Here is a 27691-nt window from a genome sequence, read left to right as displayed (position 1 = left end):
AGGCTGTGGCAGGAAGAAACATGCATTTTTGGACATGAACAATTTAGGGAATTTGTTTTACCTCGCTGTGCATATTTGTTACTAGGTTTTGTTTTTCTTTTCAATGTGGGAGAGATGAGGGAGAAAAACAAAATTAAATTTTAAAAAAATACCAAAAAGAAAACCTTTGGGCTTTAGCAAAGCTAATTTTGGGGAAATAGGATTGTTCCTAGAAAGTATGCTTAATATCTAATATGGACATGGCCAATATGAGAATTTTTTTTAAAAAATTATATACATTTGTAACCAGGGTTTTGTTTTTGTTCTTTTCAATGTGGTATAGGTGGGAGAGAAAATAAATGTTAGTTGAAAAGCTAAGTTAAATTAAAAACAAATAAAAAAAAATCTATGGGTTAATAGCAAGGCTAAATTTAGGAAAGTGCGCTCTCCAATGCACTTTTCCAACGCACAGATTACAAGATACAGCTGTAATATCTAAAGCAGTAACTTTTTTTTTTCACATGGCTAATGTGTGAAATTGTTTTGCTTGACTATGCATATTTGTTGTAAGAATTTTTTTCTTCCCGTCTTCACAATCCCCAGAAGGGAAGCTTGTAACTCGAAAAATAAAAAATGAAATGAATGCTATGTCAGAATCTTGTGAGCTGAAGGCCATGATTTTGTAAAAAACAAAAAACAAGTGACCGAGGCAAAAGCAAAACCTATAGCATATACATTTTTTCCCCCTGATGGATGTAAATGGCTCAAAGGTTTATTATGTAGATTTTACTAAGCTCCCATTATTTTGTACAGCATTGTAGTTCGGAAAACTCTGTTCCGGAAGGTTTGAGTTCTATTTGGGGTCCCAGGTGCAGCTCGCCAAGGAAGAGCTCGGCCTGGTGCGCAACCTCCAACCAGCGAGGGCGCTGTTGCAGCGGGCGACCAGGCCCTTCGCGGCTCCACGAGTGCTTGGGGATAGTATGGGCGGCTGCGCGGGAGGAGGCGGATCCTCGGAGCCAGCGTGACCTGCGGGTGTAGGTCCCCGCCTAGCTTGGGCACCTGAGGCTTCGCAGCTTGTCTCCCGTGTTCTTTCGCCGCTGTGCCTCCGCTGGTTCCCGCGGCATCACCCATGGCGCCGTCTCGGCTGCAGCTCGGCATTCGTACAGCTTACTCGGCGGTCGGCTGTATGACGGGTCTTTCCGCCTTTCTCGCCTGGACCTTCGTTTTCCCCCAGCCCGCGACTGCCGCTATGGGGGGCCTCGCAGGTACCGGCGGGGGCGGGAGGGCGGATGGGAACTTTGCTTCGGCCTGAAGCTCTTCGCTCCTTCCAGCTCCCTGTGCCTGGGCGGAAACACTTGTTCCTTCCCTTCCCGAGGAAGGATGGAGGTCATCTTCCTCTGCTGCTCGGGGCCACCCAGCCCCCCCGGGGCACCGTGAGAGCGCTCATTTGTATAGATCTACATAACTGCCCTGTCTCGCCCCTGGACCTTGGGGTCGCGCTTTTCTGTTTCCTTGGGCACTTGGATAGCCCGGACCCCGCCCTGTGCCTCCCCTCCCACCAAACATGCCCGCCTCCGTTTTAGGATTATTCTTAACACCTGCTCTTTACTAACCCAAACTCAAGGCCGAACTAAAGTGGCAAGGGCTCCAGGCACCTCTTATTCCGCTGGCCTTTGTGTATCATCTATCTGTGCAGCTTTTCTCCATTCATCCGTGGAACTGTCCTCCTTCTTTTAAGGCCTAGTATAAGGAGGCAGGGAAGCTGTCAAAGTGGGGCCTCATCCCGGGGGTTGCCATAGGGAGGAGGGAATTGAGTCACTTCTTTTTGCATTTAGAAATGCCCATCTGGAGCCCAGGGCCTTGCGGGTTAAAGCTGTCCAGTATTGTCCAAGAGTCTGGTAGGGACCTTTTCTTGGACCCGAGGGTAACGCAGTGCTGCCTTTTCCCTCAGGAGCTGGTCAGTGCTGTTGACATTGTTTATTCAGATGGATACTTGTGCTAAGAAAAGGGGTAGGGGGGGAATGTATCCTGGTGCGGTAAGAAAATCCTCGACCCAAGGTGTCATGTTGGTTAGCAGACTTTATTGTTATGTCTGTTTTCTTTTCTCTAAAAGATGGCACCATTCCCTTTATCTTAGGAGTGGATAAAATAAGATTATTTATGGGAAGCCACTTTGGACAAAGAAAAAACAAAATGTAAAGCTTCTGTGATTATGCTTGATTATGAATACTCAGGTATTCTGCCTAGAAGTTTGAATGTCAGTCTTTGAAAAGTGACCAAATCTGCATTATTTATTTATTTATTGTATCTGTGTGTGAAGAAAAATGTGGCTTTTGCTATGAAATAGGGCCCTAATAATAAAAGCTTCTATTATCTCCATTGATTCTCATTTATCTATAAAACCTTTGAGTAAATCTCATTTTACAGATAAAGAGACATGGAGAGCAAATGACTTTAGCAGAGCTTGAACCCATACCAATAATCTTTTTGCTCTTTCACATGCTTTGGCTACAAAGATGCCCCATAAAAGTATTGAGTGAAGGGAGTGGGAGTGAACCAAAGACAGGTGTTTGTTTTTGTCAGGCAGAACCTTATTCCTTTTACACCTGTTCAGACATGCCACATCCCTTAAGAAGAGTAGCTGGCCAGTTTCTAGTCTGCATTCTCCAATTCTGGCTCTTTCCCTCTGTCAATTAACCTTGACTTTCTTTTTATTTATTTTTTTTCTACCATAGATTTGCTCTGAATTTTTCCCCTTTGCCCCTTATGAGACCTGCAACTTGATGGAAGGAGTTACCAAGGAGAATCAGCTGTAAAATGATGAGATCTAGGGAAGAGAGACCAGTTTCTAGCAATAGAGAAAGAGCTCTTAAGGATATCCAGCTTGATTCCTTAAAAGGGGCCTGATAGACAAGGTGCTAAAACCTATTTAGTTGAGAAATCTTAAGTAAGTCCCTTTGGCTTTAGATTTTTCATTTGTAAAATGAAGAAATTAGAGGATGATGTCTGAGGTCTCTTCTTATGATATAATTCTAATACTTAGTCATAAATTTAAATATCTTAACATCTGCAGAAAAGAGCCTCTAGTTTGTACTTTGTGCCCAAGTCACAAAAGGCAGAAGTGAGGCCCTAGGGAGTGCTGTGACTCTCCCAGGAGGGTGAATCTCTGGGACTATAAAATCCACCTTAATTTTGTAGGTATTAGTGAATATATCTAGTGATCCATAGGAGAAGCAACTGCTTCTTGATAGAATTTGCATGCTGTCATCCCTCTTTGCCTCCTAGATATTAGAGTTTTAGGGATGAGGGTAACCTCAGTAATTTTTTGCACAAAAGAAATTACATCGCTAACCTCTTGACTTGAGATCACATGGGTTTTGACCCCTTGCCCAGAAAACGCTGAGTCATTGGAGAGAAGCTCCAGCTTTTTTTCTCCTCCCTCCTCAGGGGCATATGTCCAGTAGTGCTGGCATGTGAAGCAGTCTAAGCATGATAACCAGAGAGCAATGAAGGAGTCATGCCAGACAGGCATAGTAGTGAAAGGAATTAGCTCTTGAGCTAGGTGGCATTGACCAAAATGGGGACAGCAGATGAAAGGCCAAGCCCCACTTGCTGGGGCTTGCTTCAGATCTAAACAAAGCATAGCTTTGTTTATAAAAGAAAAAAGAACAAGTTTTTAACAGTAAAACAATAACAACAACAACAAAAATTTGTAAATAATCCTTTAGCTCCAATATACTGGGGGCTGGACTTGGTAGTATCCATACTAATATAACTGATCCACATCTTCCCCATCAGAGGCGCTGGAGGGCAGTGGTTCTGGGAAAATATGATGTGACAAGTTTGTTGCTGAAGTCCCATTTTGATGCCTATATATATATGTTTTTTCTTGATGGGTCAGATCTGTATTGAGTCTTATGTGTGCTAATAATGCTTCTCTTTGAACCCATTCTTTGGATTGAAAATAATCTGACAGGTACCATGGGCACCAGGTATTGGGCACATAGCTTTTCTGAACATATGTAGCCATTTTTACCTATGATGTAGCATGGGCTCCTATGGAAGTTTCCTCAGGTGAAGTGGAGCAGTTTGGGGGAGGGGGAGATACTGATGTAAATGATAGTGACATTTTGCTTCTTTAATATTTTCACACTTCCTCTTTAAGAAATGAATGTTGGGAAAACTGGAGAGAGGTGGGTGTCTCCTTTCATTTCCCTCTCTTTTTTTATATGATCCACATACCAAGAACCCCATGGTCAGCATCTCCATTTGTCACTTAGAAATTTCTAGTTCTAGAAAAAATGCTGAGTCACAGGAGAGCAGCTCTCTAGTCTCTGCTTGAAAACTTGGAGTGGTTGACTAGATTCCTTCTTTGGAATCATGTTCTTTGTGAATCCCCTCTGACCATGAAGGAGAATATCTCTGAAATGATAGTCCATTGAAACTTTTCAAGAAACAGCATTGATGGCATGGTAGAGAAATGCCAGGTCTTGAGTCCACGTTTCAGTTATAATACTGTTATAGTGGCCTCATCTGCATTTAGTGCTTCTTCTTGGCCATAGAAGGGTACTTAATTGTGGTCTTGGCTTTTACTTATTAACTAGAACTCTTACCTCAGGTGTGAAACTTCCCTCTCTAAAGGTACTGAAATACTATGGGAATCTACTAGCCTGAATACCCTTATTCTCTAGAGAGAATGGGATAGTTGTGCTGAGAGCTTGCAGTTAGTCTATCCTCTTTTCCTCTGTATTTTAAAATTATTTTTTATTGTCCACACACATTAGTAGACATGAACAATCACTATAAAGAAAAAAAAGTGGATTGTATATGAAACTTCGATGATATAAATTTTAAAAAATTATGTGTGGTTTGTTTGGCATCTTTCAAATTTAATATGGTAATTTTAACACCACTCTGCTTTTTTCCTTCTGAACTACTTTCTGTTTTCTTCTAGTATTTTTTAAATGATTCATTGACTTTTCTTTTTTATTAGTATCACTATCACTCTTTTTCTATTCTTTCCACTACCTCCCTCCAAAACAAAGGGAAATAAAAGCTCTCCTTTGTAACATATTCACACATTAGCAGCCTGTGGAAATGCATGTCTCATTCTGCACATCTAGTCCATTTCACTTCTTTCACATCAGTCTTTTGGAGTCAAGATTGATTATTAAATTGATCAGAGTTCTTAAATCTTTCCTAACTATTTGTCTTTTCACTGTTGTAGTTATTGTATAAATTTTTCTCTCCCCAATATCTTTGATGACTACAGAACCCCTGGGACCATAACCACATTCAGAGGATTGGTGCTAAGCAAGCAACTGGCACTGCCTGGCACAGAATGATCCTGTTATGCTGGCCTAATGGCTACTGTCATCCTGGGAAAAATGCCTCCCCACGTCCTGAAGGACAGGTTCAGAGAAGGGTGGTGGCAGTGTGTGTGTGGGCATCAGCCCGTCTTTCTTCCCCAAATTCTAACCCTAGGGGTCTCTCTAAATATTGAAGAAGAACCTTGAAAGATATGTGGCCAGAACTAATCAGATATGTCTTTTCTGCCATTTGAGAGAGGCAAAACCAGGATTTATTTGACATGATAGGAAATTTAGTGAGAGCATCCTATCAAATGATCTATACCTGCTGTGAGGAGTAGAGATTTGGGGGGGGGGGGGACTAGTTGTTCTCTTAAAAGAGAGGGAGCAGAGATTTCTGGTTTCTGTCCTACAAGTGTTATGATGGTCAGAAGTGAGACCCCAGAAAAGTAGGTGTTAGTAGTAGTTTTCCTGCTTGGGAAACAAAAGCATGGGAAGTACTTGAAGGGAAAGGAACAGAGAAGGGCTTAGAAAAGATCTGAAGGAAGGTGTAAGGTTCCTTTGAAGGAAGGTGTGAGGTCCCAAAGGAACAGGAGCAGGAAAGGAAAAATCACTTAGTCAAATAACTTTAGCATCTCCGAATCAACTTAATCTCCAGAGCTTTCCTTTTTTATAGATAGGCTAAAGGGGCTTCTTGTTTCTTGTCACTTCAGTTAGTGGAATTGTTTTGGCTACTGCCCCACTTCAAGAATACCTCCTTCCCACACAGGAGATATTCATACCTATGAATCTGTGCTCTTCAGTTTCCTGTAAGGAGGGCCAGGCTGACACTGTGCCCCTTCTCTAGGTGTTTTGGCGCTCTGGACTCTGACGACACACGTGATGTATATTCAGGATTACTGGCGCACCTGGCTCAAGGGCCTTCGATGCTTCCTACTTGTGGGCATCTTCTTCTCCACTGTCTCCGTCACCGCATTCTGCACCTTCCTTGTCCTGGCCATCACTAGACATCACGGTGAGGGCCTGGAATCCATGAGGGTATGCAGCTGGAGTGAAATGGGTATAGGGGAGAGGTCAAACAGGAGGAACACTCTTAAGACCAGACTCAAGATATACCATGTTTCAAGCAGTAGTAGTATCTGTGATGCCCATTGATCAGGTAAAAACTGAATTAATAGAGAATTGATAAATTTGTCATGAGTCTAGAGCATGTTCTACTTTCTAGAGATTTGAGGGGAGTATGGTTGTTCTGGCAGTATAATAATGCATATGTACATGCTGTTTTAAATTTGTTTCCTTGATTCAGTATAGTGCTAGAAAACAAGATTTGGGGTAAATATAAGGTAAGGTAATTGTAGTATAGTAACCCCAGGTTTAAGGATAAAGAGCTATTATGACTGGCCAGCCTCAGATTCATCTTTTAGAAGCCTTGATCATCTTTACTGCCCCAGCCTGTGTCAGTATTTATGCCTACACTCTTTGGACCAGAAAATACTTAATAAATTTTGGTTCTTCCTGTTGGGATGGCTCCATGATATAAAAGGCATCATGCAGCAGAGTTTGGGAAGGGGTTGTCTTTAGCCTTGTATACAATGGCTCCCTTTTCCTTGAGTGTTGGCACATAAGAAGCATTATAGGACAGGATCTGAAGTCATCTTTGGGTCTTTTATAACCATCTTTTCCTTGCTTCCTGCAGGCTTGACAGATCCCACCAGCTACTACCTCTCCTGTGTGTGGAGCTTCATCTCCTTCAAATGGGCCTTCTTGCTCAGCATATATGCCCACCGCTACCGAGCCGACTTTGCTGACATCAGCATCCTTAGTGACTTCTGACCTTTGACTTCTTAGCCTCCCCGATGGGGTGGTTCTTAGTGACTGGACTCAATTTCTAAGAAACAAGAATAGTTCTGTGCTTCTGTTGGGAGGCTCGGGAACAGTGGCAGAGGATATGCTGTTGGTGATGGTTGGGTGGGAGGGGCAGGGATGAGGATCTCCCAAGATATTCCCTCATGCTGTGAGCCTTATTTCTTTTTTAAATTCCCTAGTGTGGGAAAGGCCTTGCCACCTTGCTTCTTGGCTTGTCTAGGAAAGTAGGGAATACTTTATACTTTTTCATATGGATCTATTTTCTTATCATAAGGTAATCCCTTTTAAAGTGGAAAATGGAGCAGTGGAAAAGAATGCTGTGGACTTGTGGGCAAAACAATGGCTTAGGAAACCATTTTTATTGGTAAGGTCAGGAGATGAATGGAGGGAAAGGTAGTTTCGGTTCTTTCAGCTTGAAAGACTCTTCCCCTGTAATTTTCTATAAGGGCAGGATTGGGCCTGAAGATTGTGTTAGTGAAACTATGGGAGCCCCTGAGAGAAGATTTCCCAGCTTCCCTCATTCCCTGTTCCCAAGAAGAGCCCCAAGAAGTGGAGAAAAGGGCTGTTTCCTTTCTTTTATTCTCCCATTATCCTCTCTAGAGACCCTGGGTTAGGCAATAATCCTGCAGCTCAGAGCAGTGTTCTCTTGGGAAACCCAAATTAGGTGCAGATATATTGACAAATGCGAGGGGCAGATGACCCTAGAGGAGATTTGGGAAGTTTGCAAAAATAATTCAGACTGGGAGGGAGGTTTCTTCCAGGTCAACCCCTATGTGAACATACCAGCTTACATTCTATTGCCCAACCAGTCTTACCTAAGCCACTTTCCTGGAGTTGAGGTAATCTACTACAGGCCCCTTGTTTTCTTTCCTTCTTCTAGAGCTTTTATCTTTCCCCCCTTTTTCTGGACAAAATAACTACTTTGTAATGCTGTGCCCTGACCCAGGGACCCTTAATAAATTTTTAAGGGTCTGCTATAAAATTTTTACATCATATTGGCATTGTGCATGCTTCAGTTTTTAGCTCTTTGCTTCCCATTTCTCAAACTAGTTCTTGTGCCCACCTCAACCTCAATCATATACCCATGTCACTGCAACTTTAAGAAAAATACAACAAACAGCTGTTTTATCATTAAATGGCCTCTGGGTATCACTTGTGTGTGGGAGAGCTTCTGAGGAGACTTGAGGATAACAGTAGAATGAAGGGACTGCTAGGAATGGGAGTCATCAGAGGTTGGAAGGTTATCTTTTCATAGAATCACACAGAGGGAAAATGAGGTGAGGATATTCATGGCTTTAGGCATGAAGTAGCTAGGTGTTATAGGGAGTAGAGAATTGGTTTGGACATACACCTCTAGCTGTGGGATCCTGAGCTTAACTCTCATCTGTAAAATGGGGATAATACCTCCCTCCCAGGTTGGTTATGAGAATAAAGTGAGATAATATTTGTAAAGTATTTTGCAAACATTAAAAAACTATAAATGCTAGTTATTAGAACGAGGGAAGGGAACAAGCATTTTAAAGTATCTATTATATATTAAGCACTGTGCTATGCATGCAAGATCTTATTTGAGCCTCACAGCAATCCTGTGATATGGGTACTGTTATTGTCCCCACTTTACAGATGAAGAAACTTGAGTCAGACAGGTAAATCTCTTGCCCAGGGTCCCATAGCTAATGAATATTTAAGGCTAGATTATAATTGGTCTTCCTGACTCTTGGTCTAGTATTCTTATCTGCTACTCCAGGGAGCTTCTTATATTATGTGATAATATACATTCTTATGGAGTTGTCAATATACTTTATTCTAGATTTATATTTTATTAAATTTTAATATATTATTACTGGATCAAGATAGCCTGGGCCTGTCATGGTGCTCATTGTTTGTTTTGCAGTCCCAAGGAACCAGAAAGAGAGGGAAAGGAAGAAAGAACTAGGGCTTTTCAGATCCTGGAAGGATCTCTGCTTCACCTTCTTTTCTCCCCAGCAGGTGATGTGTTCTTAGGAATAATCTGCACCACAACTAACTTTGTAACTTACTGTCCCCTTCCCTGTCACAGGGTTTAGACCTTGGTTACTGGCAGCATTTAATTTCTCTGCTTAATGCAATGAGCCTCCAAGAGCCACTGCTATATTGCTTTTTTCTTTGTACTTCAATAATTTGTCCCTTTCTAATACTGTGTATTCTGTCTATGGAATGATGCCTGATCAAACATGTAGAAGATATAGAAGAAATAGTATCTCTAGATTTTGGAGAGTCTACCTTTCTCTGGCACAGTGGACTAAGCACTGGTTTTTGGAAATAGAAGTTCAGGGTTAAAATCTAGTACTTATTATCCATGTGTCATTGGGAGAGTCATTTAATCTCTGGACTTCAGTTTCGTCACCTATAAAATAAAGAGAATAGGTGAAGATACCTTCCACCTATGGTTCTAAAAGAGTTGACGGTATTCTTTCAGAAAGATGGGCTGGCACTGGCACCCACAGCTTGGGGGAGTGGGAATAGAAGGGAGTTAAGCAAATATTAGAACCAATCTGATTATTTTCAGAAAGGTGAATATGAATGAAAAACCAAGTACAAAAATTGCCACATCATCTCCCAAATTCTCTTTTCTATGTCTGACCTACATCTGTGCTCCCATGTATTCACATATGTAAGAATACACACACTTATGCACTTTATGTGCATAGTGTGTGCATACACTTTAACCAATTCATCACTAGGAGGTCCTTATGCAATTTTAAAGCAAATAAACTTTTATTCAGGTTTTTCTTTTTCTTTCTTTTTTCTTAAACAAAAACATGCACATACACAGGAGTTTTGTGGAAGAGACATACATGCGCACACGCACAAATACTTCTGGCCCCAAGCTAGAGCTAGGAAGCTTCTGTGCTGATGTCCCCAGGAGCAGTCCTCACTGACCCACATCTTAACCTTACCTCCTTCTCTTTAACTAAGGCAGTTTTGTGTGAGGACAAGGGAATGCAAGCCTTAATGGAAGCCTTAAGATGGAAAAACTAAGGCTCCCTGTAAGTTATGTTGTATCCCAGAGAGAAGATAAAGGAGTTGGCACCATCTGCTTGGGGAAGAGGGACAGCATGCTCACTTCCCAGGATACTGAGATGGTTAAATCAAGGTATACACAGTTCAGGCACTGAAGATGGGATGGGGTGGATAATTATCATAACTAGCAACTCTTAAAAAGATTATGCTATGTTCTAGTGCCTGGAAAGGGTGTCCCTGAAAGCCCAATAAGTTTGGGGTAGAGAGATGACAGGATATCTAATCATATTCAGGGAGGAAGAGATCACGTAGGGCCTCACAATGGACCCATCTTCTCTCTCAAGCTCTAACTTCAGGAAGGAGTGAGAATTCACATTTCCATACAGATCTTGAGACGCTGGCAAAGGGACCAGGGCCCCTGGAGTGGAGATAGTGGTTAGGATGGGTTGAGACATGGGAGCCAAGGCTCTTGGAGACTCCTGGAAGAAAGCTGTCATCTTCAGTGGGCCAGAGGTCCTAGCAGGCCATGCTCCAGAGGGCTAGAGGAATCTGCCCCTGAAGAGGTGCAGGAGTGGGAGAATGGCAGAGCACGATTCTCTTATCTCTTTAACTTAATTCCTTTCTGGAGACTTTTCCCTGTTCCCCTCCCTAGGGCTTGGGAGTCATCCCAAGTTCTCTGGGGTGACTGTTAAGGAAAGGGCAGAGCTGACAGGCATCAGACCCTAGGACCCTTAGAATCTGAAGCCTCAAAGACTAGACATGGTGGCCATTGGTTAGAAGATCTAGGTCTGAAGGTGATTTAAGTAGATGGTGTATTGATTTGTCTTGAAGCCTTAGAGATTCATAGGCTCTTCCTCTTCCTCCATCAGCTGTTCTGACGGCCTGATTTGGGAGGGAGAAGAAGCAGAAATTGGCTAGAGTTGGAAAACAGAGGGAATGCTGAGGTGAGTGGGAGACCCTGCCATCTCTGGTTAAGCACTGAGAACAAAAGAAAAGTTAGCAAAGGTTAGATATAATAGATATACTCAAGAAAGAGAAGACTGGAGATCTGTGAATAACAGGTAAGATTCCTAAAGAGGTTGTTGGTGGCACAGAGTAGGGGAGTTACCTCTTTTCATTCAGGATGCCCACTGAAAGAGAGGCCAGTGCTGACACTGTCTCCACTTCTTCTGTGTCAGCCATTGCCACTGAGGGGACCCAGGAATCTGGACTGGAGGCCAACCACTGCATCGAACCCCAGTACTTACCTGTAATAAGAAGCTAAGATTTAGGATTGATTCAGTATACCACCCCCAAGAGTTCAAAACTGTCTGAGTTCAGAACACCTCTGGAGGTTCAGACACTGTCATAAGCTCAGGCCCCGCTTTCCTCCCCTTAAACCTCACTATGTGAACCCATTTTGCACTGCTTTTTAGCTCTCAGATAAGATGTGTAATGAAAGCAAACTTTAAAAAGTACAAAGAAAAAGAATGAATAAAGATTTAGAGATTGACAGGATAGAAATGCTAATGAGGAAGGGTGTGAGTAACAAGGGATGAATTCTTAACACAAAAGTGAAAATGGGCTGCTGTTTATTTATCTTAATGCATTCAGAGGGGCTCTCATACTTACCAATTCTGTGAGGTTTGTGTCCTTGTCCTGCTTCAAATTTGGGACTCAGGTAAATTTGTACAGGATATGCTTTCTGAAAGCCCCTTGGACTATAATTGAGAAAGCTACCCTATTGCTCTATTCCCACTCCATCCTAGTACTGTTCTTAAGAGCAACAATGTTTTCAACTTGTAGATTTCAATACCTATAGATTACATTTTGGAAATGTGTTGGGGGACTTTTAATTCCCCAGATTCATTTCACACACACTTTTGAAGTCCCAGGAACATTTTCACAACTCCCAAATCAGATAGGAACTAGAACTCTTGTTAAAGTCTAAGCTCTGGCTAGCTGTCATAGGAGTACTTGGTACCAGGGGCATAGGATATCTCTTTACTCACTGTGCACCCGGATCACAGCTTCCAAGGATCTAATGGCATTTAAGTTGGGTTTCTGTTTCCAGCTCTCTTCAGAGAGGGGATCCACCTACAGGAAATGTACATACCGATCACTTATAGGGCCCAGATATCTTACCCTCACTCATCTGGAGAGTCTCCTGGGTTCTTGGCTTTGACCTGGCATGGAGATGCAGTCCTTTTAGATTCTAGTCTTCCCTTCTATGCCATAAGAACCTATCTTCTCTGTCCCAGTTGGGTATACAGAAGAATCTTACCTTGTTGCCTAGCAGGGCAGTCACACAAGCTTCAGAGGCATCACATATGGCTGTGAGATCATGGCCACCCTCCAGAGCCAAAACTACTGCTCCTCCTGCCAAGCTCATCAGTTGCTGTGTCATGTACCCAAAACCTGGGATAGGAATGGATGGGGAGGGGGGGAGCACAGAAGCAGAGGCTTCTTCTGCTTCTCTCTTCTGTATTTGATTATTTTCTCCACTGCCTTGGGACCTCTTTGTTCTCTAGGATGTCTCCCACCTATGACTATTCCCCAGGGCCATACTGGCTCCCCCAACCTTGTGTTTGTCTCCTAGTCTCATCCATTAACTAAAAGGGTTGCCAGTTCAATCTGGAACACAATATCCTTGGGAGATGGCTTTATTGCTGACTTATTTCAACTGCTAGAGTGTGGCCTGCATCCCTAAGGAATTGGGCAGTACCTTGTGCCCACAGTTCAACAAGATGACTTGATAATATGAATTGATAAGAATAGATCTTGGTTAACAAGTCACTAGGACACGAAAATTTCCCCTAATTTTGAGTGAATCAAATTCATCATGTTCCTATATACAAACTGATCAAAGTCATATTCCTTCTCCCACTTGCCACTTTTCATGTTTCAGTCTCAGGATGAACATAATCTTTTTTTCCCCAATCTAGAAGTCAGTCACCCCTTGGGAATCTTCTTACATTTGGCAGAGACATGGTAGCCTCCCAGAGGTGGGGGGTGGCCATCTGCAGCATCAAACCCAGCCGACACCAGCACCAGGTCAGGAGAGAATTCTTGGGCGATGGGCATCACAACTGTTCTGTGGGGGTACATATATTCTCATTTGGGAAAGAGTGATCTTTGGGAGCAAAAGGGAACATTATCTGGAGCCTCAGAATCTGGTGAAATTCAGCCTTAGTGACCCATATCATGGAACCTGAGAAAATCAGAACTGGCTCCCATTTTCCCCAGACTTAGGATGGAGAAGGCCATAGCTTACACAAATACTAGATTCTCCCAAATGAGTGAAAAGTACAAAATCTTTGAGAATCTGTTTTCCCTCCCACTCTTCCACTGTCAGGTCAACCAAATATGTCTTTCTCCCTTTGTTAAGCTTGGTCTGTCCTTTTCTTTAATAGATTTTTTTTTTTTAAATTTAGGCATTCCTGGGGCTTTTTACAATGTGATATATTCTCCCGTTTTAAATATCCCATACTTCCACAATCAAGGGAATTGCTCCTCAAAGCTCATTTCCTTCACAAAGCCTTTTCTAACTACCCCTATCCACCTCGAATAGATAACTTAATTTCCATACAAGGAAATTGAGACAGAGAGCTTAACTGGCTTGCTTAGGCTCACACAGCTACTATGTGTCTGAAGTAGGATTTGAATTTGGGCCTTCCTTACTCCAGTGTCTTTCTACGGTGATTGCTCAGTAGATGGCTGATTGGTTGTCTAACCTGGAGCTGTTGGAGGAAGAGGCAAGACAGAGAGGACTATTTTGACCTATCTTATTTTATCTCCCAAACTCCCTCAGCAATCTTGCCATTGAGTACAGACCTGAAGGCTGCCAGGTATTCAGGGTCTCCCATGGGTGGGTCGAGACCTCCACCCCAAGCAACATTAATGTTGAAGCCTTCTCCATTGCCCGCTCCCACCTTCAACACAGGAAAGAGAAAAATCAATGTTGGGAAGAATTTGAGAGACCATCTAGTTTAATCTTATTTTATAGAGAAGAAAACTAAGGTTAATTAATGGCAGAGTTGGGACTAGAATTCAAGTCCCCTGGTTCTCAATCTTAAGCACCTGCTGAGCAATTCATGTTGAATTATAGACTCTTTAAGCAAAGAATCAATGCTCTCATCTACCATATCAAGAAGGGAAACGTCAACCTTGGGGCCATCTTTAACTCTTCACCCTCTCTCTTCATATCCGATTGATTGCCAATTTCTGTCATTTCTACTTATTAACATTTCTTGTTAATATGCTCTTTTCTCTTTTGAAACTGCCATTATCTTATTGCAGGCCCTCATTATCTCATGCCAGGACTGGTCTAACAGCCAGTGTCCCTGCCTCAAGTCTCTCCACATTCCATTCATTCAACTGCCAAAGTGATCATAGGTCTGAGTCAGTCATTCCTTCCCCATCTTTAACCCCCACATATACCTTCTGATAAATTCCACTGTTTCATTATTATCTTCAAAATCTAACATAAAATCCTGTTTTGATTTTTTAAAACCCTTCATAATCTGATCCCTTCTTATCTTTCCATTATTCTTATTTATATATTCTCCACGCACTTTGTTATCCATTGACACTGTCCTTTTTCTTCTTCCTCACACAAGACACTTCATCTCATGTTTCTTCAATATTTTCACTGGCTGCACTCTCCCTCCACTTCCCTTCCTATGTCTGGAACTCTCTTTTCCCATTTATACCTCCTGGCTTCTTTGGTTCTCTTAAAGTCAATGTTTTGGTTTTTTTTTTTACCTGTGAGAAATATTTCCTAGTCTTCCTTTACCTTAGTGTCTTCCCTTTGATTATTATCTCGAATGTATCCTGTCTATCTTGTTTGTACACAGCTGTCAGTATATTGTCTGTGCCATTAGCATGTGAACTCCTTGGCCTTTCTTGTATCCTTGACCTTTCTTTGTATTCCCAATATTTAGCATCATGTTAGGTACATAGTAAGCACTTAATAAATGCTTTTTGACTTGTCACCTATTGGTAAAGACCCAGAAGAATAAGTGGTAATTGAAAATGGCTTGTACTTTTGTTCTCTGTTGACATTGCCTTACTACATGCCTAGCTTTATGAAATATCCCTGCTCCTGAATAATGTCAGATAAACTGAATATCTTTTCTATACTAAACAACTTGGGATGATATGAAATGTGGTGACAGGAACATTGGATTTTATGTCAAATGATTTGGATTTGGGTCCTGATTCTACTACTCTGTAATTTGGGATAAATCACATGTTTGGACTACAGTTTCCTCAAATATGAAATTAAAAAGTTGAACTCTTAAGGGCCCTCCTGTTACTAACATCCAATGGTTTAGCTTAGATGACAACTTCTAATCAAGCCTCACACCTGTGCTCTCTCCTATCTCAAATTATTTTGTATTCATTTGTGTATATGTTGTATCTTCCAATTAGAATAATAGTTTGAAGGCAGGAATTGTTGTTTCCTTTTTGTCACTGGCAGGCCTTTATTCAATTGTGTTCGACTCTTCATAACTTCATTTGGAGTTTTCTTGGCAAAGATACTAGAGTGGGTTTCCTTCTCCAGCTCATTTTACAAGTGAGGAAACTGAGGCAAACAAGATAAAGTAACTTGCCCAGAGCCATACAGCTAAAAAGTGTCTGAGGATTTGAACTCATGTCTTCCTGATTCCAGGTCTGGCACTCTAACCATTACACTACCTAGCTGCTTTAGTATTCCTCGCAGCTAACAGAGAAGGCATTTAATAGAGATTTTTTGAATTAGACTTAAGACAATTATTGTACTTAAGGACATTCAACATTGTTGAGGAAAAGAGGTTATACCTAATTTTGACTGAGACCAGGTATAAACATGTAAAGCATGGAGAGCCTACCCCATTCTGATCTCTTCTTTACTTCATACCTTTTCTCAGTGTTTCTCTGTACTGCCTGGGCTGCCCTTACCCCAATCTCCCTGTTTAAAGAAACAGGGCCATTGACTTATCTTGCTGTCTTAGAAAACCTTTTGAGAATCTAGGCACAAGAGGTAGAAATTTTTAATTACCACGAAAGACTCAGCCCAAAGGGCTCTACAACTTTACCAAGTCTAGCTCCCTGGCAGAATTAATTATCCTGGAAAAGGAGTCAATTTTTTATTTTCTCTCTTTCCTAATCAGTTGACCCTCATTATTCCATCTTACTGATAGTGCTAAAATCCTAAGAACTATAAAGGATTAAGGACAAGAAAGCTGACTGCCTAGAGGTTGATAAATCAGCCTGTGTCCACTGCTTTTTGTCAATATTGATAAGCCAATAGATGGAAGAAGGGAAGGGGCTCTAAATGTTACCTCATCAACAGCCCCACTGCCTGGAAAGAAATTGCCATCATCATGTCGATGTAGAGAGATGTAGAGCACGCTGGGGTCCTCATAGAAGGTTTGCTGAGTTCCATTGCCGTGGTGAACATCCTGTTTTTGATGAAATGAACATTAGTAAGGAAGGAATAGTCTAAGAACTAAATAATAGAATTGAATAGAGCCTGGAGCCTGGGAGAGGACTGTGTTACTGGGCCAGCAATTTATATGACCATTAGAACATACTCCTCATTTAAGGCCATATGAAATAAAGGGCTGCCCAATATACCAATGTGGAGAAAACACAAAGGCCAGGTACAAAGACAGGAAAAAAGGCAACTGTAGATATCACTGGCAGAAGCTTTCTTCTACTTTGACTCCTAACCTCAAACTGCTGTACACTGCACACATGCCTAGCCTATAAAAACCATTAACAGGGAAGCCTTTACACTGATGACCTGAATGATCACTTGATTGATCACTTGTGTCTGATTAAGCAAAAGAAGTTATTGTTATATGAAATATTGCTGGGTGTCATAGTTAGGATGCTCCCAGGTTGTGTGATCCAGGGAACTCCTCATCTGAAGCACTGGAATCCCACTCTTTAATGTCTAGGTTTCTTGGTTGGTGTGTATCCTTGGGAACCTGCCTCGCTGGGTTTGGGTCTAGAGAACAGTGTTGATTTGTGGGTTCCTAGCAGAAGCCCTGGCGAGGGTTTTGTTAGTCAATGTCTGCGCTGGTCAAAAGGATTGGAACTGGTCAGTTTCCTATAGATGACTGCTGCTAAACCTCTGCCACTGAACCTAAGCTCAGTCAGTTCTTGTGTAGAAGTAGAGCTTAGCAGTACCATTCATCTCAACTTTCCAGGAGGGACTTCTGACAAAAAAGCCAATACTGAGTTCTGGCTCTGCTGAACACTGACAATTCTCTGAGCCTCTCTGAATCTCACTTTCCCCATTTATAAAATGAGACTAAGAGTATTGGTGCTACATCCTTCCTGGAGTTATGAAAAAAGTACTTTGAAAGAAGAAAACTGTCTAATCTTAACATCACACCTGGAGAAAGAAAAAAACCACTTGATGGGCTAAGAATGTCAGATAGGGCTTTATCGTCTGTGATTGATCAATCTTGAGTAAGTCAATATATCCTTCTTGGGCATCAATTTGACTGTTTATATCTATCTCCTTTACTTTTTTTTTTTTTAATTCTTTTCCAGTGCTAGAGTGAAGCTATAATGAAATCCTAGAAAAGAGTTTAAGCTCTGAGAAGAAAAGTATAAAAGACACATGAAATAGGCTTTAGAGGAACAATAATGTCATTCTTTAGCACTAATATCTCATTCTCTTAGGCTGCAGCCAGTAGAAAAAAAATTAGGGCAGCTGCAGTCAACCCAGCTTTGGAGCCTCCCCATGTTTAGGAACTGCGTCCAGAGGAAAGCAACAGACTTACCCAGTCCACAATGAGTATCTTGCTAACCTTCCCCTGCTGCTGTAGCTGCCGACTTGCAATAGCCACCGAGTTGAAGAAGCAAAACCCCCTGGGAAGAAGAAAGTATTCCTACCAGTTTGATCTTTCCCTAGGTCCCTCCCTCAATGTGGCTCATGTATAGCCTATCCATTTGTCTCTTCTAAAGAAGACAGGGAGAGGGAAACTGGGGACAAGGGATGGCTTGCAAGCCTTCCATTTGGTAAATCTCTCAAGGGGCATTTATTTGTGTGTATATTGTAGAGATCAGCCTATTGCTTCTCTGGGAACTTTCTTACCCTTTTCCCTCCCAGACCTCCTACACCCAGGCCTTACATGGCAGTTGAATGGTCTGCATGGTGTCCTGGGGGCCGCACTACTGCAAAACCATTCTGGGGACAAAAAAATTTAGTGTTAGCATTACCCAACCAGACTTCTGTCTCACACCTTTCTTCATAGGCTGATACCATCCTACCCTTCTCTTATACAGACTGGTCCTGAAGCCCAGACTCCTGGTTGTTCTCTTGGCTGCCCTGATTAGGTCAGGAATGGTCATGGTCTCCCCAGTCCTACTTTTCTCCTCAGTGCTTCACTTATATTTATATGCCCACTATAAACTCTCTTACCGTGACTTGGCCTAGATATTAATACTTCATCTATCAACCAATAAGCATTTATTAAATAATTACTATGTGCTAAGTATTATATAGAAGGCATGGAAAAAAATAAAACCAAGACAAGCTCTGCCTTTAAGGAGCTTCCAGCCTTGGTTGGCTGATTTTACTTTGTCATTTTAATTTTTTTGGGTCAATCTGTCTTAGATTCTAAGTGCTTAGAGATAATGGTGTTTTGGAGAACCAGAACTAGGATTAAGCCAGATAGGTAGCCTCCTTAAGTACAAAACATACTAGGTGTGTGTGTTGGGGTATTGAGAAGGCGAGTTAGGGAGAAGAGGGATGAGTATAACAAAGGATACTGATGACTTTAATTTATGCATTTTAATACCCCTAGATTTCCTTCTAATGCCACAAATGTATGTTATGTGCATGTGCGTGTATATAGTAATGTCACATATTTTACATAATGATAAAGGCACAAAGTCTTTGGTACAAAGTAATAAACGGGTACATTTTCCAAATTGTGTATAGGGAAATTAGGGTTAATGTTGTTAAAAGATTACATATATAACCTTCTTTTATTAGGGATTGCAGGTTTTAAGAAAGAGAATACAATTATGAAGTTTAGAAAGAAACCAATCTCTACCTATGCTGTAGAGTGGCAAGTTTATAATATCACTTATAAATATACATGAATCCAAAAGCTTCTTTGAGTTCTGGTGTCCAGCAAAGGATCACATACAGAAAAGGGCTCTTAAATAATTTCTAAGATCTTAGAGCTGGATAAGATCTTAGAGAGATGACCTCATCCAATCCTCATTTTTAAAGACAGGAACTGAGGCCAAGATTGAAACCTGCCCAGAGAGGGCTAAGCTGTTTACTCAGCTGGTTAACAATTATATTTTGGATGGTTGAGATAAGGACTTCCCTTAGAGATAACTGAACTTACCAGTTTACAGTTCTGAGTTTTTCTATGTCCTAAATAATAGGTATCTTAGGGCTGAGACCCAATATTGGATCTGCCTGCCCCCAGTCCTTACCCCAATACAAATCCTCACAAGCCCATGATAGATTACAGGATAACTGCTGGATCTGAATTTCTAAAACATCGTAATCCTGTTTTCCACCTTCTCTAATCCTCTTCTACTTTCACCTCTTACCTTTAGTTCTCGGGCAGCCACCTTGAAGGCAAGGTCAGTTACGCTTCCAGCAGCCCAACGGGCTGCATTGGAGGAGTGCAATTCATTCCAGATTGTATCTGTGTCCACCTGTAGGGGCCAGAGTCACAGCCAATATCATCTAGGATTCTACAAATAGTGAAATGGTTTAAGGGCCCCCCATAGGACAGGGATCAAAGCAGGCAGTAGGATGGGCAATGCCCACTCCATGGCAAAAATGCCAAAGGTCAAAGATCTGGGTAGACAGTTCTACCCCTCACGGCTGAAGAAGGTCAGTGCCTTGCACTGTCCAGACTGGGTCAGGCCTGTTGAGGCTCTCAAATCCCATGTGCTTTTTCTTTCCCATTTTTAAGTCACTGGAACTAGTTCCAGATTGGCTGGCACATCCTGCCACTGATATTATCCCTGCCTCCCCATTCAGGTAAAGGGACATGGCATTACCTGGGTGGAGCTCAGGGTTTTAGTCAAGCTGGGGGTTTAAACCTCAGCTGACCCTGCTCAGGCCCTTTGGGATGGTCCAAGCTGGAGGGGCCGTCTGCACCACTGTCTTCCACTCAGGGCCCTAGCCTGGGCTGGGAGGCCTCCCTCAACCGAGCCCCTGGGCCATGGTTCCGCTCCCCTCAAAGGCTAGGGAGGAGCCAGGAGGGAATGGAAGGGAAGTGGGACGAGGTGGATCAAGAGAGACAAGGAAGGAAGAAAGAGTCATAAGAAGCTGGAGAGAGAGAGAGAGAGAGAGAGAAGGAGAAGGAGAAGGAGAAGGAGAAGGAGAAGGAGAAGGAGAAGGAGAAGGAGAAGGAGAAGGAGAAGGAGAAGGAGAAGGAGAAGAGAAGGAGAAGGAGAAGGAGAAGGAGAAGGAGAAGGAGAAGGAGAAGAAGAAGAAGAAGAAGAAGAAGAAGAAGAAGAAGAAGAAGAAGAAGAAGAAGGAGAGGAGAGGAGAAAGAGAGAGAAAAAGAGAGAGAGAGAACGAGAGAGAGAGAGAAAGAGAGATAGAGAGAGAGAGAACGAGAGAGAGAGAGAGAGAGAGAGAGAGAGAGAGAGAGAGAGAGAGAGAGAGGTAAAGGTAAAGGGAAAAGGGAAGAGAAAACAGAAGTAACAACAGTTGGAAAAACCAGAAAGTGGCAGGAAATAGGAAGTTTTAAACAGGGTAGTAGCTGCTCCCAAGTGGTCGTACCACCATTTGCAGCCTCCTGTTCTCCTTCCTGTGACCAAATACGGGTCCTGAATTTTATAATTTCATACTCCAAGTTATAGCCAAGGCTACTAGGGCATTCAACCCTCTCACTAATGTGGGAGGGGAGCTAACTGGTGGGCCTGCATGAGATATGAACATCCAGCATGGAAAAGACCCATTATGGTGGAGCAAGGAAGGATCCCATGGATACAGTGATGCTTTGCTCTCTAAGATGTGGGGCCACTAACCTATGCCTGCAAAGCCAGACTTGTTTGATATTAGTAAATAGCCTGATTAATTAGGTCTGATCACCAATTATACTTCAGGATAGGGATGAGGGGAATCTATAGCTCTTGCACAAGGGAGACCCTGATGTCACAAATTCAGATCTTGGTCCTGCTTTTCAGGCCCTTGATTTATTCAGTCAACAATGATTTACATGTTTATTATGTACTAAACAGTGGTATGAAGGGTCCAAAAGAATCAAAGACAAATTGTTATCCTCCCTAGTCTTATAATCTAACAAGTCTTCTAGCCAATGGCAGGGAAGGAGAAGGGGCTGAGGACTAGTGAGAGCTGCCCTAGAAAGCTCTTTCTGACATACAAACTAGGTAGGGAACTTAAGCACTAGGGAATATAGAAAGGGAAAAGGAAGCTGGCAGAACAGGAATGTCGCCAACAGGTATAATGCTCACTCAGTGGGCTACAAGGGAGCACTTACCCCAACGCCACCACAAGGCAGCATCACAAACATCCTCTGTGCCAGGATCCCTGCAGGGAGAGTGGGTACACAGAGAATTTTATGGCATATGAGTCTTCTCTACCCAATAGCAAAGGGATAGAAGGAATGAGGCAAAGGTGAAGAGTGGAGAAGCAAAAGGAAAAGAGGACCAAAAAAAAAAGATGATTGGGGTAAGTGCATGGAAAAGGAGCAAAGTCTAGGACATCAAAGCTAGGTGACAAGTTGAAAAGGGGCAGTAGAAAGCTCAGGGTGAACATTTGAGAGGATGTGAAGGATAGGTTTGGGGCAGGAGGCAGTAGAGAGGGAACAAAATGGGGGAAAGGCTAGAGCTGGGAATGATGAAAAGGCTTGCAGAAGCTATAGGATAAGATAGACTAGACATGGTTTCCTACCCGCAAGCTTTCCATTGTCTAGTTTGAGTCGGCTGAGTGGGTTGGTGCCATAAAGCAGCACATGTCTCTCATCATGGACTGACTGTAGCTCCTCCAATGAGGCCTTCCTGCCTCGGAGACACTGGGCAGACAGAAGTTGTTACAGCCCAGCTGAGCTCCTGACTTCTGCTGCATGTCTACCCTCTTCTGCTTGTTCCTCATCCTCCACACTCCTCTGTCCCCATTCCCTTTTCCTCCCACCCCCCCATCCCCATCCCTCACCTCACACTGGCTCCGTAGCCCCCGTTCCTGTAGCCGTGACCAGATACTTTGGATTCGGCCTGCATGCTCAGGATGATTGCTGTTGTCCCCACAGGAGCACTGGTGTTTGAGCATCACTGAATCATAGACCAACCCTGCCAGGGTGCCAGGCAACAAGATATTTTTTGTGTGGGGATATCGCCCCACAGAACTATAGCTATGTTCAGTACTCTCAGATACCAATACAGCCTAATACAACCAACTACTTGGTCAAAGCTCAGCTTCCTTTTATAGGACCTAATGTACTTCTCTACAAATATTCTCAATTAGGACAGTGTTTATCCTGATATATCTCCTTACAACTATACACAACTGCAACCATTGGTATTCTGCTAGCCTCCCAAGTAGTTTCACAGATTCACACCCCCATGATTGTAGCCCAACACATCCTCCCAAAGATCAGAGTACTCATCCCAACAACCTCCTTATACACACCTACAATCACCATGACACAAACCAATGTACCTCAGTTCAAGCATGCATGCACATAGAAATCACACTCAAACACAATTATAGACATGCAAATTAGCATATGTCTGTGTCCATGCCACAAGGCAAATTAAATGATAGTCTCATAGGATAATCCTAACACTGAATGTCTCAGTCCTAAAGAGGTTTAGAGATTAGAATCTGGAAAGCCTAAATGGTGGTTTGGTGATAGCTGAGTGGATAGAGTGCCAGGTCTGGAGATTCAGGAAGAGCTGATTCTGGCCCTAGACATTTTCTATTTATCACTTCTCTGGTGAAAGAAATGGGAAACTACTCCAGTATCTTTGTCAAGAAAACTCCATGGACAGTATGATGTGCAATTATCCTCAGGGACACAAAAAGTTAGGCATGACTGAATGACTGAATGATATTCCACAATGCAAATTGATATTCCAACAGCAAATAAGAAATCTATCTATCTATCTATCTATCTATCTATCTATCTATCTATCTATCCTTCTATCTATCTACCTTCTTTTACTCTTTACATCACTGCCACTGCACCAAGATTTGAGGTGGAGTAATAAAACACTCAAATAGTTCTCCATTATTTTCCTGATCACCATTTCTGAGAAAGAGGCAAGGGAGAGCAGAAGAGAGGGAGGGAGAAGAGAGGATTGAAGTAAATAGGAGAAAAAATAAAAGAAGGGGAAATGGAAAAATCGAAACAAGGAGAGGAGGAACCAACACACAAAGGAAACGAAGAGAGACTACGGCCATTCTTGGATAGTTTTAAATGATTCAGAAGCTGGAGGATGGAATAAAGGCCCCTTTTAAGTCTATGGCATAGCTCAGACTCAACACTTAGCTACTTGGCCTATTCTTTGTTCTCTATCTCCCTCTCATCACTATTGTTAAAGCTCAGGTTGTCTGTCCCCTTTGCTCAGGATACCCTCCTTACCTTCTGCCTCTTAGAATTTCTACTTTCTTTCAAAGCATAACTCAGACGTTTACTACATGGGAGCTTTTCAGAGGGGAACTCCTTCCCCAGTATTGAGTGCTCTCTGTGCTTTGACTTCACTTTGTATTTTCCAGTTTCTATTTTGTATTTATAAGGCAGTTGGTGGTGCTACATCCACAGACAGGAAGACTCCTCTCCCTGAGTTTAAATCTGGCCTTAGCCACTTACTAGTTTTGTGATTCTGGGCAAATCATGTAACTTTGTTTGCCTGCTTCCTCATCTGTAAAATAGGCTGGAGAAGAAAATGGCAAACCACTCTGGTATTTTTGCTAAGAAAACCCTAAATGGAATTATGAAATGTAGGAAACAACTGAACAAAAATATTTTGTATTTGCACTATATGGCCTTAGGGACACATAACTCCACAGGAAAAGTTCTCTTGGCTTCATTAGCATCTTGTATACTTAATAGACATTTAATAAACATCTGTTAAATTGAACTGACCATCTTGTTTTCCCAACCATTTCCCCTGTAGCTTGGCCCAAACAAATCTCTGGAGAGATCTGAGACTGTGTCTCCAGATAGAAGCAAATAGGTACAGTAACAGATCTAGGAGAAAAGACTGCCTTCCGCCCAGCCTTTTCTTTTGGCTTACTGCGAACCCTTGTCAGGGAAGGAAGGGGAACAGATATAGACTTCCTTCTCAGCTCTGCCTACTGAAATCCTCTTCTTCTAGAGTTTGGCTTTCTTTTTCAAGACACCTCTGACTATTCTTCCCTACCAGACTATAGAAAAGTTTTCTACATCTGCAAAATGTTGTTAAAAAACATATTGGGTCTGTCTTTTACTCTATCCATCACATACTATAGCTATTGTTTTACTGATTTCTGTAATAAAGCATCCTCTTTCCTTCTGGTAGATTGTAAGTTTCTTCTTTGCTTTTTTAGTGCCAAAAAGTATGGCTATAATAGTTTCTTAAAAGATACTTTTGTTGTTGAAATTAAATATATGAGGATACTTCAGAGGATGTGGAATGGATAGGGAAATAGAAAACTTGTGTTCTCAGGTATCTCATAGAACTCGAGAGAAGAAGATAGATAGGAAGGGAAGGATTCCTAGATGTAGGACACTAAACACAGAATGTCATAGTTGGACAAATGCACCTTTCCTGGGCATTACATACTAGAGAAGCAGGGCTTCAGAATTCATGTTCAGGGGCAGCTAGATGATGCAGTGGATAGAGCACCAGCCCTGAAAGCAGGAGGACTTGAGTTCAAATCTGGCCTCAGACACTAAACAAGTTCTAGTTGTGTGACTGGGCAAGTCACTTAATGCAAATTGCCCCAGCCCCCCTTTTCTCCCCCCCCCCCCCAAAGAATTTATGTACAAGAATGGATAAAGAGCAGAGGTTCTTAACTTGAGGTATATTGTTTCTTAAATATTTTGATAACTATTTCAATATGATTGTTTTCCCTTGTAACTCTATATATTTTGTCTTATGCATTCAAAAACATTGTTCTGAGAAGGGAATTGTAGGTTTTACCAGAGTGCCAAAGGGATCTATGACACATCTTAACCTACACACACACACACACACACACACACACACACACACACACAATTGCCCTGGTCCCACTCTCAGTCTTACCAGTTGTATAGGGCAGGGTCCTGGCAGGAGTTTCAGGGCAAGATAGTACTAAGGTCTGGTTAGGTGGTTCTGAAGTTGGCAGGGAGATGGGAGCAGCTGGAGAGGACTGAGCCCTGGACAGGGGCCGATGTCCACTCTGGGTAGAGGGCAACAGCACTGAGTCCCCCAGACTTCCCCTGGCAAGCCGACCTAACAACCGTTGCTGCTGTTCCCACAGGAGTATCTGGAAGAGAAGACAACTTCTTAGTAATTTGATTTCTCCAGCCCTAAACACTACTTATCTGCTCTTGTCCCTACACAGTAGTTTTAAACTCAAATAGAAACAAATTTCTGCTGGCTGCATATTGACTAGAAAACCTCAAATTAGCATTATCTATATTGTATTGTATTTTTATCTTGTTATACATTTCCCAATTACATTTTAATCTGGTTGGATCAGGGTGCACTTGGGAATTTTGCCTGCTGCATCTGCCAGCCCTTAAGTTTGACACCTGTGTTCCAGACTTCATAGGCTAATAAGATGATAGATTTTGAAGCTGGAAGGGAATTTGGAGGCTATGGAATCCAACCTTCTTCTTCTATAGGTGAGGATACTGAGGTCCAGGAAGATTCAATGACTTGAGAAATAGTATTTGAATCCCAATCTTCCAACTCTAAAGTCAGACATCTTTCTACTAAATTGACTTAATGTAATTTCCCTAGAAAGCCCTACCTATGGATTCTACTGCTCATTGCCACTGATGCCTTTGGAGTTTCCCTAACTTCAAAAAGGCCTGGCTTAATTATTGTTGTCTCTCAAAGACCCAGATCTTCATACTCTAGAATCAGGACCCAAACTGGGTTTTCCAGTGTTCTCAAATAGTAACCCTGCTCAGATCATAGCTTTTTCTTCTGGAAAAAGCATGAAGATTTCCCAGTTCCTCACTTAAGGGTGAATGTATATTTAATCTTTGGCTAGTTAGTTTAGAATACAGAACTAACTAGTTAGAATACTGAATCAATGAGGCCAAGATCACTGTTCACATGGAAAAATTAACTCTGGTTTCCATAGGCACAGATTTAAACCCTAAGCTCCTGCCAATTGCCCTAAAATGTGTGCTGCTGGTCACAACAGAGACTGGATGGGAGAATGTGAATGGACTTTAGAGTACATCTCTCTGGAGACAAAACTCAGACTGCCTGTCCTCTTGTGGTGATGAATTGTTAATTTTAAGAAGGCTGTAACATTTTTGTTGTATGTATGTGACTTGAATTCAGTTGAGCTCCTGCCACTGTGAAGCAGCTATTGTGGTGAAGCAGGAAAGAAAGATACTAGTGCCCTGGAGTTGCTTCCTGCTCTGATGGTACCATCTCCTTCCTGTCCTTGCTGTGCTCCTAAAGCCCCCAACCCCTGCCCAGAGAACTCTGTAGAAATGGAAGTCTCTGGCTGTTGAAGCTGTCTACCTGCTGGTGCTGCTGGGAGGAGGCAGCACTACCAACTTCAGGTTTCCCATGGCCAAGATCTCTGTGTTCTGGGCCTTGGATGAGTGCCTCATTTGTCTCTAGGTCCTCTGCTGAAGGTATCTGTCGAAGTCGAGGCTTCTCACTTGATTTTGTTGGCCTCTGAAGAGGAAAGATGGCAAGGGCTGTTAAGTGCAGTGAAGCAGGGGGTAGGAAGTAAGCTGGCATGGGCAAACCGGATCTGTTTACCCTGCCACTGACTCCTAGGAATCCATGTACCTTATCTAGTTAAGAGTAATTGCTACCAGCCCACCCTGGTCTTAACTCCTTTCTCTCTTAACTTCTCCCTCCTCTTTTACATCAACTCATAGTAACCTAGCTTAGCACCTTATCATCCCTGAATCCCACTTCTCCTCCCTCCCCTCCCCACCGCATTTCCCACCTCACCTTGCTCTGTGAGTGCTGTTTTAGCCAATCCAGGCGGGGCTGCAGGGAGCTTGATGGCTGCGGAGCAGTGGCGCTTGGGGGCAGGGGCTCTGAGCGTGTCCGGCTCAGTGGCGTGTGAGGGCCTGACCCTGAAAGCCGTTCACTGGAGAGTAGTGATTGGGCAAAATGGAAGGGTAGTGGCCCAATCCCAGGCACTACAGAGAATGAGAATTAGGTGAAGAAGGAAGGCAAACATGAAGAACATCTCAGAAGCTCAAAGCAGTTGGGTAGGGAGGGAGGAGGAGGAGGAGGACATAGTCACTGGAGGGAGAAGGGGGGGGTGGGGTGGAAATGTGGGCATAGAGGGGTGGGGTTTAGCAAGGAGGTTTAGAAGGCTGTTGGCAGGAAAGTTATAAGACAGTCTTTCTGGGAAAGAACCAATCACTTCTGCTATA

General features: G+C 42.5%; 2 protein-coding genes across 6 annotated transcripts in view; one reads left to right on the top strand and one right to left on the bottom strand.

Moving 5' to 3' along the window:
• The first annotated feature begins 1015 nt into the window (after positions 1–1015).
• SLC48A1 (solute carrier family 48 member 1) lies at positions 1016–9922 on the top strand. Its single transcript, XM_051961172.1, has 3 exons — positions 1016–1244; positions 6136–6303; positions 6985–9922. The coding sequence occupies exons 1-3, from the start codon at positions 1109–1111 to the stop codon at positions 7119–7121; spliced, it is 441 nt and encodes a 146-aa protein (XP_051817132.1). The 5' UTR covers positions 1016–1108; the 3' UTR covers positions 7122–9922.
• The window catches only part of HDAC7 (histone deacetylase 7), a 45809-nt gene continuing 28002 nt past the window's right edge, over positions 9885–27691 (bottom strand). For 4 of the 5 annotated variants that reach the window (XM_051961116.1, XM_051961112.1, XM_051961114.1 and 1 more), the window contains 16 exons: positions 27258–27451; positions 26814–26972; positions 25371–25593; positions 22294–22427; positions 22033–22153; positions 21620–21669; positions 19710–19817; positions 18269–18324; positions 17918–18005; positions 16463–16582; positions 13971–14068; positions 13112–13230; positions 12421–12554; positions 12149–12233; positions 11266–11404; positions 9885–11039 (listed from right to left, as the gene is read on the bottom strand). In XM_051961116.1, coding sequence (XP_051817076.1) covers positions 10991–11039; positions 11266–11404; positions 12149–12233; positions 12421–12554; positions 13112–13230; positions 13971–14068; positions 16463–16582; positions 17918–18005; positions 18269–18324; positions 19710–19817; positions 21620–21669; positions 22033–22153; positions 22294–22427; positions 25371–25593; positions 26814–26972; positions 27258–27451 — 1877 coding nt within the window. In that variant the 3' untranslated portion in view covers positions 9885–10990. Of the gene's footprint in view, positions 11136–11265; positions 11405–12148; positions 12234–12420; positions 12555–13111; positions 13231–13970; positions 14069–16462; positions 16583–17917; positions 18006–18268; positions 18325–19709; positions 19818–21619; positions 21670–22032; positions 22154–22293; positions 22428–25370; positions 25594–26813; positions 26973–27257; positions 27452–27691 lie in introns of all 5 variants that reach the window. The other variant, XM_051961115.1, reaches the window with a different exon arrangement.

Source organism: Antechinus flavipes, chromosome 5, assembly GCF_016432865.1.
Source record: "Antechinus flavipes isolate AdamAnt ecotype Samford, QLD, Australia chromosome 5, AdamAnt_v2, whole genome shotgun sequence".
Classification (NCBI taxonomy): Eukaryota; Metazoa; Chordata; class Mammalia; order Dasyuromorphia; family Dasyuridae; genus Antechinus; species Antechinus flavipes.
Note: the sequence above shows the minus strand (reverse complement) of the source record. Positions and strands in the feature narration are given on the sequence as shown.

Excerpts from the sequence above, each read along its gene's own strand:
- SLC48A1 (XM_051961172.1), top strand. The coding sequence starts at position 1,109 with ATGGCGCCGTCTCGGCTGCAGCTCGGCATTCGTACAGCTTACTCGGCG. Across the intron at positions 1,245-6,135 it reads CGCTATGGGGGGCCTCGCAG|GTGTTTTGGCGCTCTGGACT; the intron begins GTACCGGCGGGG and ends CCCCTTCTCTAG. Across the intron at positions 6,304-6,984 it reads GGCCATCACTAGACATCACG|GCTTGACAGATCCCACCAGC; the intron begins GTGAGGGCCTGG and ends TGCTTCCTGCAG.